The sequence below is a fragment of the Corvus moneduloides genome, chromosome 14 (assembly GCF_009650955.1).
Source record: "Corvus moneduloides isolate bCorMon1 chromosome 14, bCorMon1.pri, whole genome shotgun sequence".
Taxonomy (NCBI): domain Eukaryota; kingdom Metazoa; phylum Chordata; class Aves; order Passeriformes; family Corvidae; genus Corvus; species Corvus moneduloides.
Genome location: NC_045489.1, coordinates 10,724,597 through 10,737,605, shown reverse-complemented (window position 1 = coordinate 10,737,605; position 13,009 = coordinate 10,724,597). Strand labels below are relative to the sequence as shown.

Below are 13,009 nucleotides of genomic sequence, written 5' to 3'. Positions count from 1 at the left end.
TCAAAGACAGTTGGACTATGAAGCATCTCCAAAGCTTCCTGTCTGTATTCTCAGTGCTCACCCTCACAGGCAATATTGCTGCGAGGACAAATAGAACATATTGCCATTGAGAAAAACATCTGAACAGAGATACAGCTAAATCCCTCTTCCCTGAATCTCAGGGGAGATTCAGATTGTGTACAGTGTGATGCACAACTTCAACTTCTGTCAGCAAGACAAAAAGTATGAAAAACTCAAAGTGAAACTGTCATGGTCTTTCCAGTAGGAATAGAATCTGTGAACTAGAACTGAGGGGATTGACCTAAAGGGAGGGATGAAATATGAAGAAAACATCTTAAATTTGGCTTCTAAAGAAGGTCACCATGCAAGAACTGAAGAATGATAGGAATGCAATAAATATTTCAATTAGACAGTTTTGTTTTCAGAATCTATTCAATTTAAAGAAGCTCCAGCAAAACAGTCGTCTCTTGAAGTGTTTTGTCTCTGTGAATGAACCACCTCTTTTTCCCAGAGAACAGACACTAATTCACAGAATCACAGAATGGATTAGGTTGGAAAAGACCTTTGAGGTCATCGAGTCCAACTTATGACTTAACACCACCTTGTCAACTAATTCAGAAGGTACAGAATAGAATTTAAAATAAAATAATTCACTTAAAATTATTACTGAAATTTTTCCAGATAAGCAAACGCTGAGGGCCATGGAAAAAACTTTGTACTCTGACTGTTGAAATGGAGTTTATTTTAGAAATAATTTGAGAATTTTTTTTTTCCTAATTTTAAAAAATTGACAAAGATTCAGGTATCAATTTCCCAATTCAAGAGAGTAATCAGAGCTGGCAAAGGTCCATTTCGCCCTTGGAAAGCAAAATATTTTGACTGTATATCATTTTAAACAGTTAAAATGTCATGAAGATACAATTACTGATAACTGGCTGAAAAAGTTGCACACAGAGGAACAGTTAGAGAAGTATTGTTTTTCCATCCACTTTGAAATCGAGCAAAACAAATGATGGGAGTATCAGAATTTCTCTGTGCAAATACATCAAAGTAATGTGTTCTTGTTCCCAGCTGTAATGCAGGAGCCTGCAAACCTTGAGAGGACTGCACAGCGACCCAGCTTCCTGTATGTGTGTTACAGGAGCTGTAAACTCCAGACTTCCAATCCCAAAGATAGTCTTTGTTCCACAATGCCAAGGAGTCACAGGAGTGAGTCAGCAGGAAAGCTTCATGGCTGACAGGCTTACACTTTATTACACTCTAACCCTATCTTGACTGGAAGACCTACAGACAAGCAAACACTTTTTAAAAAACCCAGCAAAAACAGAGCAGCATTTCTTAATAGTCTGACTTCAGTCCTGTAAGTAAATGCAGTGCAGAGAGTGCCTAACGTAGATACTTGAACAGGTTAAATTTCCCCTAAGTTGACTTGGCCAGAGTATATTGCTACACTGTAATTGGCTGGAATTTGGGTCAGGAAATTTAAAGAGGAGCTCTTAAGTTGTAGCTAGTGATTTTACTTTGGGTGCAAGAAGAGAAGCAGCTATATTTTCAGATAACCTAAGGTCTGGATGCATGTAAAAACTACAGATTCTCATTAAGTTCCATGACAACAATAAGTCTGAACCACATTTGTATTTAGTTACCACCACACAAAAAGAACTTTAAAGTCACGCAATCCAAAATAACCTTTTTTCATTCCAGATACTAAAAACTTACTTTGAATCATAGTATGAATTTATTCATTATATATGTAATTACTCATGAATAACATTTTAAAATGAAAAATCAGTTTATTCGAATTCAAACATCAACAAAGAAAAACCACTTTATTTTGATCTTTATATACAAGTAAAACTAGCAAATTGAAGGAAAAAATTACTTGAGATTTCATTTGATTAAACTGCATGTAGAGGAAAATATTGTTATATTTAAATTGTATCTACATCCAAGTCATAGAGATATCCCAGGTCTTACCTGCATAGCACTCTTGCCCATTTTAACTACTTCAAAGAGCATCATGTTTTCCACACCATTCTGTTGGTGATGTCCATTCATCCGATTTGGACCACCAGGTTTCCCTCCTCCGTTTCCACTTTTCCCCTTCTCTGCTGGTCCTTTTTTTCCTTTTTTACAGGTCTGCAATCACACACACAAGAGGTTTTACTTAATTACTATGAAGTATTAAAGAAATCACTATCCATACCATAACAAATATAGACAAGGCCTTTGATTTTCAGCAACCGTATTTTTTAAATATTTTACATATATGTGTGTGTGTATATATATACATAAACTCAAAAGTTGAGAACAGCAGACCCTGAGTGATACAAAGACCAGCAAGAACTCCGCAGGTTCCCCTTCCTCCTTCCCTCATTTAAAATCTTTTAGCAACTAAAAATGTGATTAGTGATAGTGTATAACACAGATCTTTCTCGTGTTTAAATTGTAAAACAGATTATACGTATTTCCTTTAAAACAGCTAAGGTGATTCCCTTAAAACATCACGAAGTCTCCTCTGCAATTCATTAACCTTTTGTTTTTTTATATGAACATACATTTGCAAGTGGGGGTGAGGAAGAGCAGACAGGTGTCTTCGTATTTGATTTCTCAAATCAAGTATGACTTACAGAAAGAAAAACATTAAGTACAAATTACATGACCATTGTGCACAATCTATCACCACCTCTCAATAGCCAGGTGCTCTGCACTGGTACAGGCACATGGGGTGTCCAATGAGGGGTCACAGTCCAGGCCAGCACTCAGCAGGGAAGGAGCCACACATGGTGGGTGTGAAGCCAGTGAGAGGCACATGGGGAACACAACTGTCCAAGGAAGAGAGAGAAGGGCTGGGAACTGGGTTTAGACCTCCCACTCCACTACTGTAACCTCCTGTCGCAACCCGTTAAAAAAACCCCTTTTAACAGCATAATTGGTTTCTGTTCACTTTTCAAATTAAAAGACACAGAAATTGTGATGAATTTAAGTATAGGATGGAAAATATGCCAAGAAACCAATCAAATCAAAGCTTATCCTTTCCTTCCCTACTTCCCTTATGCCTTCAGAGCACTAAGAAAATACCACTGAAACAGTCAAGATGAAGCCTTTCCATGCAAATACAAATATGAACTCTAGCCACAGAACACTTGCAGCATTTTCAGAAAATATTCCTTGCTCATTCAACTTCAAAGCAAGTGCTAAGCTCTTCAACTTAAAACAGTAGAAATATTTCAGTATCCCTGAAGACTGAACATACTTTGCCTTTGCCTTGTTTTTGATTTTTTCCTTCAATATCCTCAAAGTCTGTATCGGAAGAGAAGTGCGTTTCAGACTCCCTGCAAGGATGAAAAGACAAACCATTTACACATTTCATCAGAAACATTCTTAAATATACTACATAAAATCACAGTATGCTCTCAGTCCAGTAAGTCAACACCAACAATGAAACTGTTTTTTTCCCAACCCTGCTGTTGAGGAACAGAGCATATCCTCACACTCGCAGCCTATCCTGTCTCCTCTCAACAACGTATGTGTGAAGGAAGCCATACAGTAAGATTAAAAGATTTGAGGGTAGGTAGAAAATAGCAGCAGGCTGGGAACCATGCCTTTGGCATGTGACAAACATGACAACATCTCAAAAAGCAAAGAGCTTTAAATATCGGCCACAAATACTTAAACAAAATGAGAAGGAGAAAAAACCCAACAGCAAAAAAAAACCCCAAAAGCATCACTCTCCCTGACAACCAAAGTGTCTCAACAGATTTCTTCATGCTGTTAGAAACTTAGGAAATAATTAAGAGGTTTGCACTTATGTCGAAAGGTACAGAAAGTAAGTTTATGTCAGGTTTCCTCACCAAAAAAGGTAAGCTGTAGTTCTGTTTAGGCTTATAAGGTAAAAACATACTAAATACACAAACTCATTTATTTGGTTTCCTACACAGTAAAATATGCTGCATTGATACACAAATCCTTTATTGCCAACACTGATAGGAAGATGGTATGTGAAATGACCTGAATTATTAACAGAGAATGCTTGGCTTGTGTATTCTCTATTTCTACATTTCCTGTAGAATTTAACTTAAATGATGCTACCTAGACCTCGTTTTAACACACAGATGCAGTAACAATGAATTTCAGCTACTATCTTACTGATACACACTTCCTGATTCAATTAACAAACCAATCAGAAAGATCACCAGAGGCACAGAGACTCATTCCTATGGATTTATTTTTAACATTCTAAAACACTCCAGAAACCTACAGTCTCTCACTATTGCAAGTGTCTGAAAGGAGCTTGCTGACTTTTAACATGGATTCTGCCATGTCTGGTTTTGCTGACTATGTAAGCTGATATGGACTGGAAAAGCCTCCATCAGAACGCTGAGGGAGGAACGAAAGAAGGGAAAAAAATGGGAAAAACTTCTTCTTCAAATATTCCTAGATGTTCTTATTTTCACGGAAAGAACTAAATACAAACTCCAAATGCTCCACTAAACAATAAACTGTACCCACAGAGTACAAAACCATTATAAACATTTGTAAAAACATTATTTCATATTAAACCATCTTCCAATTTATTTCTAATCTTTATTTCTCACTGAAAAAACACCCACACAAACTCATTGATACAAAACTGCATCTTTGTGTCTTTTTAGACTTCATAACCAAGTTAATCCATTTCAACAGTCTAGAGAAATGTATTCATGCCAATCCCTTGACAATAAAGCGGGATGAACTGGATTCTTTTGGTCTGCTTAAAATAATCACTTTATTTCTCTATCCAAAAGTGTAATCTCTACCTAATTCTAAATCTTGGAAATTACCCCAAGACAGAAATTCAAATGTCTGTTTCTTTAAAATTGTGGGAAGACTAAATGCTTAAAATTACGTCAAAAACAGCAAAGAAATTATGCTGAGGGAAGCCATTACTTTGGCTTTAACTAAAGCACTTGGCATCATGTATTTTAAATATTAAGTGACCTGCCCAGTTAAGGGCTAATATTTCAACTACTTGATTTAAAATTCGATTTTAAAGAATATTTTTAAAGCTTATTTAAGTTACTGCTGAATTAATACTCAAGAAAAAATTAAAACAATGCTTTATCAACATCTCAATAGAAAAAGAATATAGAATACTATCCTTTATTATGTTTCCTTGTTTCCAAGAGAAAACAAACCATAACACAAAAAAGAGACAGTACATTTACAAATGGAACTACAAATTCTTAAAGCACTTACTGAAGGAGAGTAAAATCAGTTGGTATTTCTGGAGCTGCTATCATTTCTTTATCATCTTCTGGAACACCACTGTGTTAGAAAGATATTCAAAAAGCAGTCTGAAGTGCAAGCTTACTTTTCTTTCTTCCTTTGTAGCAGACAACTTCTAGAATAAAATAAATCAAAAAATACAGTGAAAATTGTTCCACATATGGAAGGGTAAAAGAGTTGGAAACACAGAAAATGCAGATCACAGCATCCTCTGTTTCCAACCAAGCTTTTTCCTGTTTAAAGATCCTCCCATGATCCTACTACAAAGTGACTCCACAAATGGTAAAAGCATTGCAGCAAAATAAAAATGCAGAAGCACTTAAAAAAACCCCAACCAAACAACAAAAAAAAAAAAAAAAAAAAAACAAAAAAACCCACAAACAAACAAAAACAACCACCAAAACAAAACACCACCACCCACTTTTTCTGAATAGGATGAGCAAACTGGAATGGTTTTCATTAACACCTTGCAAGTAGCAGAGCCCAGCATTGACACACTAGGGTAATTCTAGTTGACCAAACCACAAAGTTTGTTGAACTTGAAGCACAATATGTGTACATTTAAGGACATTACATATAGCAAGTTTGTTATCTCCAATTTGCCAACTTCGTGTAGTTTTCCATAAATATAAGCTCTTACAACAAGTTCTTATAACCAGCAGCTTCACAACTCCATGTCTACCAGAGTTGATAAACCAGACTTACAACAGGTTTAACGTTCGAAGTATTTGTCAAGATTCTTAAGAGTATCAAGGAAAATAATACTATCCACATAGTATAAAGGAAAACACTGAAAACATGATTCTGTTTTAGAAAGACAGCTAAAGATTGTAGAATACTTGTTTTAAACTTCATTGCAATACCGTTCATTATAATAAATTTTGTTTTTTCCCTTATTTTTCCTATTCGGGGCGGGGGGGGGGGGGGAAAATCTCCCTGGATACTTCAAAAGCAAGTTTTAGCCATCCAGGCTGAAATATTCTATGTCACTCAGATCCCCAGGCTAACTTTTACACGGTGAATTAAGAAAGCATGATGTTCAGGTATTTTAAAGACAGAATACCAAGGAGGAAAACCTTCAGTGTCAGTCTGGTGACTCTATAGCTTTCTGGAGTGATTAGGTATTTAAGGAAAAGATTTAATTTTGGCATGCTAAGCACATGTTGCTCAAAGTCTAGTAGCACTACTCCAGAAACTGCATTTCAATTGAGCGTGTGGCAGAGAGGCTGGACAGGTTTTCTCCTGCAAGTACTTATTCTGAATGCTAGGGGCCACTGTAGCTTCCAGGATTTAGAGAGATGAGAGAAACTATAAACCCTGAACTTACTAGGGTCTCTTTCTTCACATTTCACATAATTACATGAAAGCAGAGAACCAAAGTGGAAATAAATAATAGCAAAGGCAAAGAGGTTCAAGATGATCAATCTCAAGGCAGTCTGCAACTACTAAAGCATGTTCCATCCAAAACACAGCAGAAGATAAAACGCTTCAAGAAAACCGTGCTGCAGAATGGCAACACCCTCTGTCACTGCATTCCTCCCTTCTCCAAAGGCACCACGTGAGCACATGACCAATTCACACTCTCTGTAGCAACCCATGGTCCCAGGCACGGTAACGACCCCTGCCCAGCCATTCACCTTTGTAGGCTCTGCCAATTCAGTATCACCCAATTTCATTCCCCACTAAAATGGGCAAAATACAACTCAAGTATTTTTCCCCCAGATTCTCAAGTTAAACTGGTTCAACAGCAGATATCCACAGTCAAGGCACGTGAAATATAAGACTGCATAGCCACCAGCAGGGGAGAGAAGGGTAAAATTCCCTCCTTTGGTGGCAAGGTGCTATTATACCATCCAGGCTGCCTGTGAAATGACATGCTCAGAAGCTAATATATCGAAAAGCTCCACACTTTGGAATTTTTAAAATATATTTTGTATTTATCTATCTCTTAATATTTACTTTGATTCCAAACAGAAACTCAAACTTGGAAAAAAGACACTTTAGTGCCTTGGTCATCAGGCTGGCACCTGCTCAGCTGCACAAGGAGGAGGGAACAGAAAAAAAGAACGAAGAAGAAAGATATACATCCACACAAGTTCTTTTTGAGGCATACTTGTGATTCAGTCCCAGTGCAAAGCAGAGATGCAAACTTCAAAAACCACACTGCCCAGTTTCAAGTTCAACCTGTCTATCAATGTGTTGGTATTTGATTCGTTCTAGTTTACATTTTTCCATGTTGAGAGGCAAGACATCTACTAAAGTGGCAATCGGGATCCTTACATGCAAACTGGCTCCTTTTATGAAACCCAAACCTACCATCCTACCAAATTTTGCAGAAGTTTCAACAAATTCTTTTAACCACATAAATACTTTAAAGAAAAAAACCCCAAAACTATGAAAAAGAATGGGCAAATTATTACTTATTCTCTACACCAAACAAGCCAAATAAATTACTAATAAAACAAGCTGTCTGCCATTTATAACAACTTGAACTTTTTGTCAGAACTGCTTGTTCATCTTGATACAGACCACAAAACGTGAGAGAAAACATGGCATTTGTCAGAATCACCTCCTAGAACAGAACAGACATATCATGCTAGATGCTACAGTATTAAATTACTAAGATTCATATTTTTTGTTTTTCTTGAAGGTAGAATAAACTTAGCCCTCATGAGTGCAACCATATTCTGGTATTCTGGAAAACAGAAGATAGAGATGAATACTTGGCAATGGTGTACATAGGAAGAGTGTAAGGGATCTCAGGCATCAAGCTTAAGTTCCAGCAATGACCAAAAAACCTCTTGCACTTGTCCTAGTAAAGAATAATTTTACAAGATTTACATACACCCAGAGTGAGAGGGTCTTTTGATGCTCAGGCAGCAGGGTCAACCCAGTACAGCAAGCCCTCTCTAGCAGAGGCCAAGCAAAGCTGCCCAAGGAAGAACACTATTTTCTTTACAGCAAAGTTTCCCTGAATACCTTCCTGGCATCCAGAAGTAGTCCATGGATTTTGCTGGCCAGAGAGGTTGTCCCTATACTTCACAACACCTTATTTTTTCCATTAGTATTTCCAAATAGTTTTTTAACTCAATACTCAGTGGAGAGTCTTCCACCCAAGAACAGTCAAATTCCGTACTATCAAAAGGCATATTCTTTGCCTTGAATTTATCACTTTCCAACTTCATGTCATGTTCTCTTGTTTTGGTATAGGAAAAGAGTGACACTGGTCATTCCCCAAGATCCTTCATCTCATTAAACACCTTCTGGAAATTCAAGACTACTGTCAGCCATGTCTTCTTCATGCACACACTGGATGACTCATTCAAAGCACGTGGTTCAGGAAGTCACTAAGGATGCTTCTATGGATGATTTTCCTACTAAACTTTTCAAATATATCAAGTTCATGTATCACAGTGAAGTCTGAAAAGAAAGAAGTGAAATTCTTGCAGATGTCATTCCAAACAGTGAAGGTCTACTTTATCTATTAAATGTGTTCTAATAAGCAGATTATTTTAAGAAGTTAACTCTAAGACATTAGCTCTAAACTAAATTGTCATAAAAATCAGCTCTTGAGTTTCTTTTTTGGCATGTTCATAGAATTCCAACTTCAATTTTCCAAAGCAGATACTGAAATCCTTCAAGCCTGTGAAAACTTTTAAAGGCACTTAACTTTGTGAAATCATAATTAAATTATTAACTATAAAAAGAAAATGTATCCTGCTGAAGGATCACAAGGTGGAGCTCTAGCCTAAAGCTAACTGAAGAAACTCCAAAAGACAGGTCATCCAGAGGTTGACCTAGTTATTTCTCTGCAATAAACTTTATAACAGATTGCTAAAACTGCAATACTACTGTAGCACATTTCTTTTAGATTTGTATTTCGATTGTTAAGACACCAGAGGATTTCTTCATCTTTTCTGAAATAAAGGCACATACATGTTTGATTCCAATGACTCTTCCAATGACAGAAATGCATACAGCTGCTGTAGTATGACTAGTCTCGGTATTTAGCTTTCAAAACAAGCAGAAGAATTTCAAAATACGTTATAATAGCAGAAATAATGTATCCCTTTGTTGTACTTTGCTATTTTAAACTTTGCTAACAAAACATTAATGAACTAAAAAACCTACTAGAACAACAGGAGCAGTTCAGGAACAGTAATCACACATAATGCTTCCAACTATAAATGTAGGAGGGGTTTCTACTTAAAAGAATTTGACTGTTAAAAGCAAGAGGCAAGCACAAAACACTATCAAGACTCCAAATGCATCTTCATTGAAAAACAGATTTAAATCTTAAAGGCTATTTATTCTCTATTACCTGAAAATTAATTTAGGGGTAGTTGTGATTAAGTCAAATACACTGGCCAAATGCTGATTCTGCCAAAAGCTGACAGAATTCACCAGCACAATTCACACAATAACACATACGCTGTGATCAGCAGTTGCTGAGGGCTACCTGTCCTCCCACAATTCCTATTACACGCACAGATAATTAATGCAACTCAGTGAGTAGCCTTTGCTCTAAGAATATACCTAATTATATACGTACATATATATACACACACAAAATACAAAGAATCACAAAAACAGTCCCCGACATCTGTGTTTTGTACACTTGTGTAAGTGCAGTAAGTCCAGTGTTATTGACCAAGCTAACAGCAAGGTCTCAGGCAGATGGGTTATGGTCGGGGGGCCTTCCCTACACAGGCTGTTTATTTTGTTTAGTGTTGGACGTTTGGCATCTATTATCTGGAAGGTTTATAATGCAAATCAGTAAAACAGTTATAATTTTTTTGGGCAGGCAGAGATGCAAAGTTAAAAAAACAGCTACATGACCAGGACAAAGATTTGGGTAATGCAGGATTGGCTGTTCAGAGATGTATTGATTTTTTCCCTGTAATTCAATTAATCACCTGTAAAATCAAGGACCTCATTTAATTCAGAAAATTAGAACTTCTCAAACTGTGATGCTGAAGAGTATGGCTAAACCTATCCAAGAATGAGAGATGCTGATGCTTCAGGACCAATTATGCAGCAGCAACAGTTAAAATGCTAGTCAGATAAAATTTAAATAAAGGATCAGAAATATGTCCAGTATTTTCCCATAACTGTTTTAGAAGAGAAAGCCATTATCAGCTACATGATACCTCTCACCTGTTTTTCTGATAAACTAGAATATGCCTAACCTTTTGTTTTATAAAATAAAGTTTGGTTATTCAGGGGAAAAAACCCCAGACAAATCTGCTTCTTCGTACTCCTTTTGCTTTTATCTCTGTAAGTGGACTTTTAAGCAAGATTTTCAGCAAGTGCATGACATTCCCTACAGACCTCAAAGAGTGTGTTATTTCTACTAAAAGTACACAACCTAATATTTCAGCTGCCAACAAGCTTTAAAGTAATTCTGCAATTTGAGTAAAATACAGAAAACATACTTCAAGTATAATTCTGTAATGTAACTGTTCTTTAATACCAGTTACAACCGTATCAGCAGTTTTGATCATATTAAGATAGTGTAATCAAGACTAAAGAAAACAATAATGCAATTCATACCTTTATCTTTGTGGTTATTTTTGTGCTGTTTGCTTAACAAATGAGACTTGTAATTCCTGTACAGAAAGACCTGAACTAGACACCTTCAATCTACATTCTTCCTTGCTTACCAAGAGAGACATGGTCAATATACACAGGACCAGTCCACGGTGCCAAAACCACTGAGTAGCTAACATGCCAACAAAGAACCTAAATGGACCGAATTCATACAGCTCTTTTCAGTCTCTTTCTTCACATTTTTCCCCCTAAACTTCCAGCTGCTACACCCCCTCTACACCACTTGGGACCACACATCTCTCCATCTTTCAAAAAATTAAAAAAAGCCATGTTATGACAATTTTTGATTTTATGCCATCACTACCATTTTTTTTCCCCGGCCTGCTCTTTATTCATTTTTTTATAACATTTGCTCTTCAGTTCATACAATAAGTCTGCTGAGTAAGTGGGAAAGAGCCATCTCAGAACACGCTTTTCCAACGCCGTGGGCTGTTACTGAAAACAGTAGGTTTTCCTTCCCTCTCTCCAAACACACAGGAAAGTTTCTGCTCCTTCTGGCACTTAGGCAAACCAGCAGCAAGCAACCATTTCCTTCCTCCATGATTGGCCCTCCATTGGAGCAGCCAACTGAATCAACTCCTCCTGCAGCCACACAAGTTACTGGATGCAGCATGGGCAGCTGAACTATAGCTTCACAACAAAGCCAGTGAGGAGCTTTGCCAAGGTCAGAGCATCACCACCAGCAAGCAGAGCTCTGCGGCAACACAGGACCTCATATATCAAAGCGGCGAACTGGAGGCCTTGCACGGTTCCTGCCAGGATTCCTACCCTTCTGTTGGGAGGAGCCACTGCCAAAATCCTGCAGTTTTGTGGGGCTAAGCAGGACTAAGATCCCAATCACCCACCTGCCGAGGGGGGAGCAGCCCTGCAGACAAGCACCTTGCCTGGGACACACACATCACCTGTGACAGCACCTTCTGTCTCTAAATTCATCAGGCACCTGCCCAGTCTCAGCTGTCGCCTCAAAGCATTCCCCCTACTCCTTTTCCTCATGCATTTCTTCAATTTTCATTACACAGCAGACAACACAAGTACCTACATAACCATTCACCTCTTACCACCCCTCAGCCAGGAATCCAGCTGAGAGCAGCTGAGGACCCCCAGAACCCGAGGGAGCCAGCCAGGAAACAGCCAAGCACATGGAAACACAGGCCCCCAGAGGTAACGCACACACTGGTCAACACAAAGTAAAATTTGTTTTCACGGTTTAATACTGTGAAAGCAAAATATTAAACAGGCTTTATTAAGGGGGGAGAGGGAAGAATGAAAGAAAAAACAATTCAAATAGCATGTGAAAGATGTCAGGCTAAAACCTAAAGTGAAGGTTGAGACTTTACCCCAACTTTACAGACTTGAAAAGTGAATAATATACAAGGACCTTTGTACCACCCTAATGAGTCCGCCAATCCCAACTGCAACACCAAATAATCCCCTTCTCATTAAAAGTACTTTTGGATTTTTGCAAGTTTCATTAAGTATGTGGAACAACTATTACAGAAGGAAAAGAGCTTGCTACAGTGCTTCAATCATAGGATTGCTCATTAAAGTACCATTAATAACATCAATATCTTGAATGAAGTAAGTTAAATACTATTTTGAAACATAAGTACACTGTTACTGCTTGTGTCCTATGAGGTTATTGTAATGGCATCAAGTAATTCACACTGTCCAGTAAAATGTGGCTTTAAAACACTCAACACATGCATTACAATATCTGAAAGATTATTGAACTGTACAATAAATGCAACTATTATGCTTATTAAAGGGGGAAATACCTGTGTTACTCTCCAGTGATCCTGTCCAACAGTATTTCCACGTTCTGCTAAAATGCACCTGAAATTCCCATATATCCTTAAAATGGTTTGGGTTTGGATGTCTTAAAAAAAAAATTGCAAAGGTAAGATAACAAAAGTAGAAGTTACACCTCATTGTGTCTGTCACATCTTTCCTTGCCAAAGAAGAGATTGCTTCCAGATGTTGTAGTCTGACTGCGTGGAAAATGAGGCTCTTAGGAAGAATAAAAGCCAAGTCAGATAACAACCAAGACTTTAAAAAAATAAATAAATGGGGAAAAAAGCCACACATGCCTACTTAAGTCAAAAAAGGAGTACTGGTTCATTTATGATACAAG

The 13,009-nt window shown here is 37.5% G+C and overlaps 1 protein-coding gene across 5 annotated transcripts in view; it reads right to left on the bottom strand.

Annotated features, from left to right (window-relative positions):
- The window catches only part of STAG2 (stromal antigen 2), a 76,461-nt gene that overhangs the window by 34,685 nt on the left and 28,767 nt on the right, over window positions 1-13,009 (bottom strand). For all 5 annotated transcript variants that reach the window (XM_032123658.1, XM_032123663.1, XM_032123660.1 and 2 more), the window contains exons 2-4: window positions 5,239-5,383; window positions 3,257-3,335; window positions 1,978-2,139 (exon numbers count right to left, since the gene is read on the bottom strand). In XM_032123658.1, coding sequence (XP_031979549.1) covers window positions 1,978-2,139; window positions 3,257-3,335; window positions 5,239-5,282 — 285 coding nt within the window. In that variant the 5' untranslated portion in view covers window positions 5,283-5,383. The remainder of the gene's footprint in view (window positions 1-1,977; window positions 2,140-3,256; window positions 3,336-5,238; window positions 5,384-13,009) is intronic.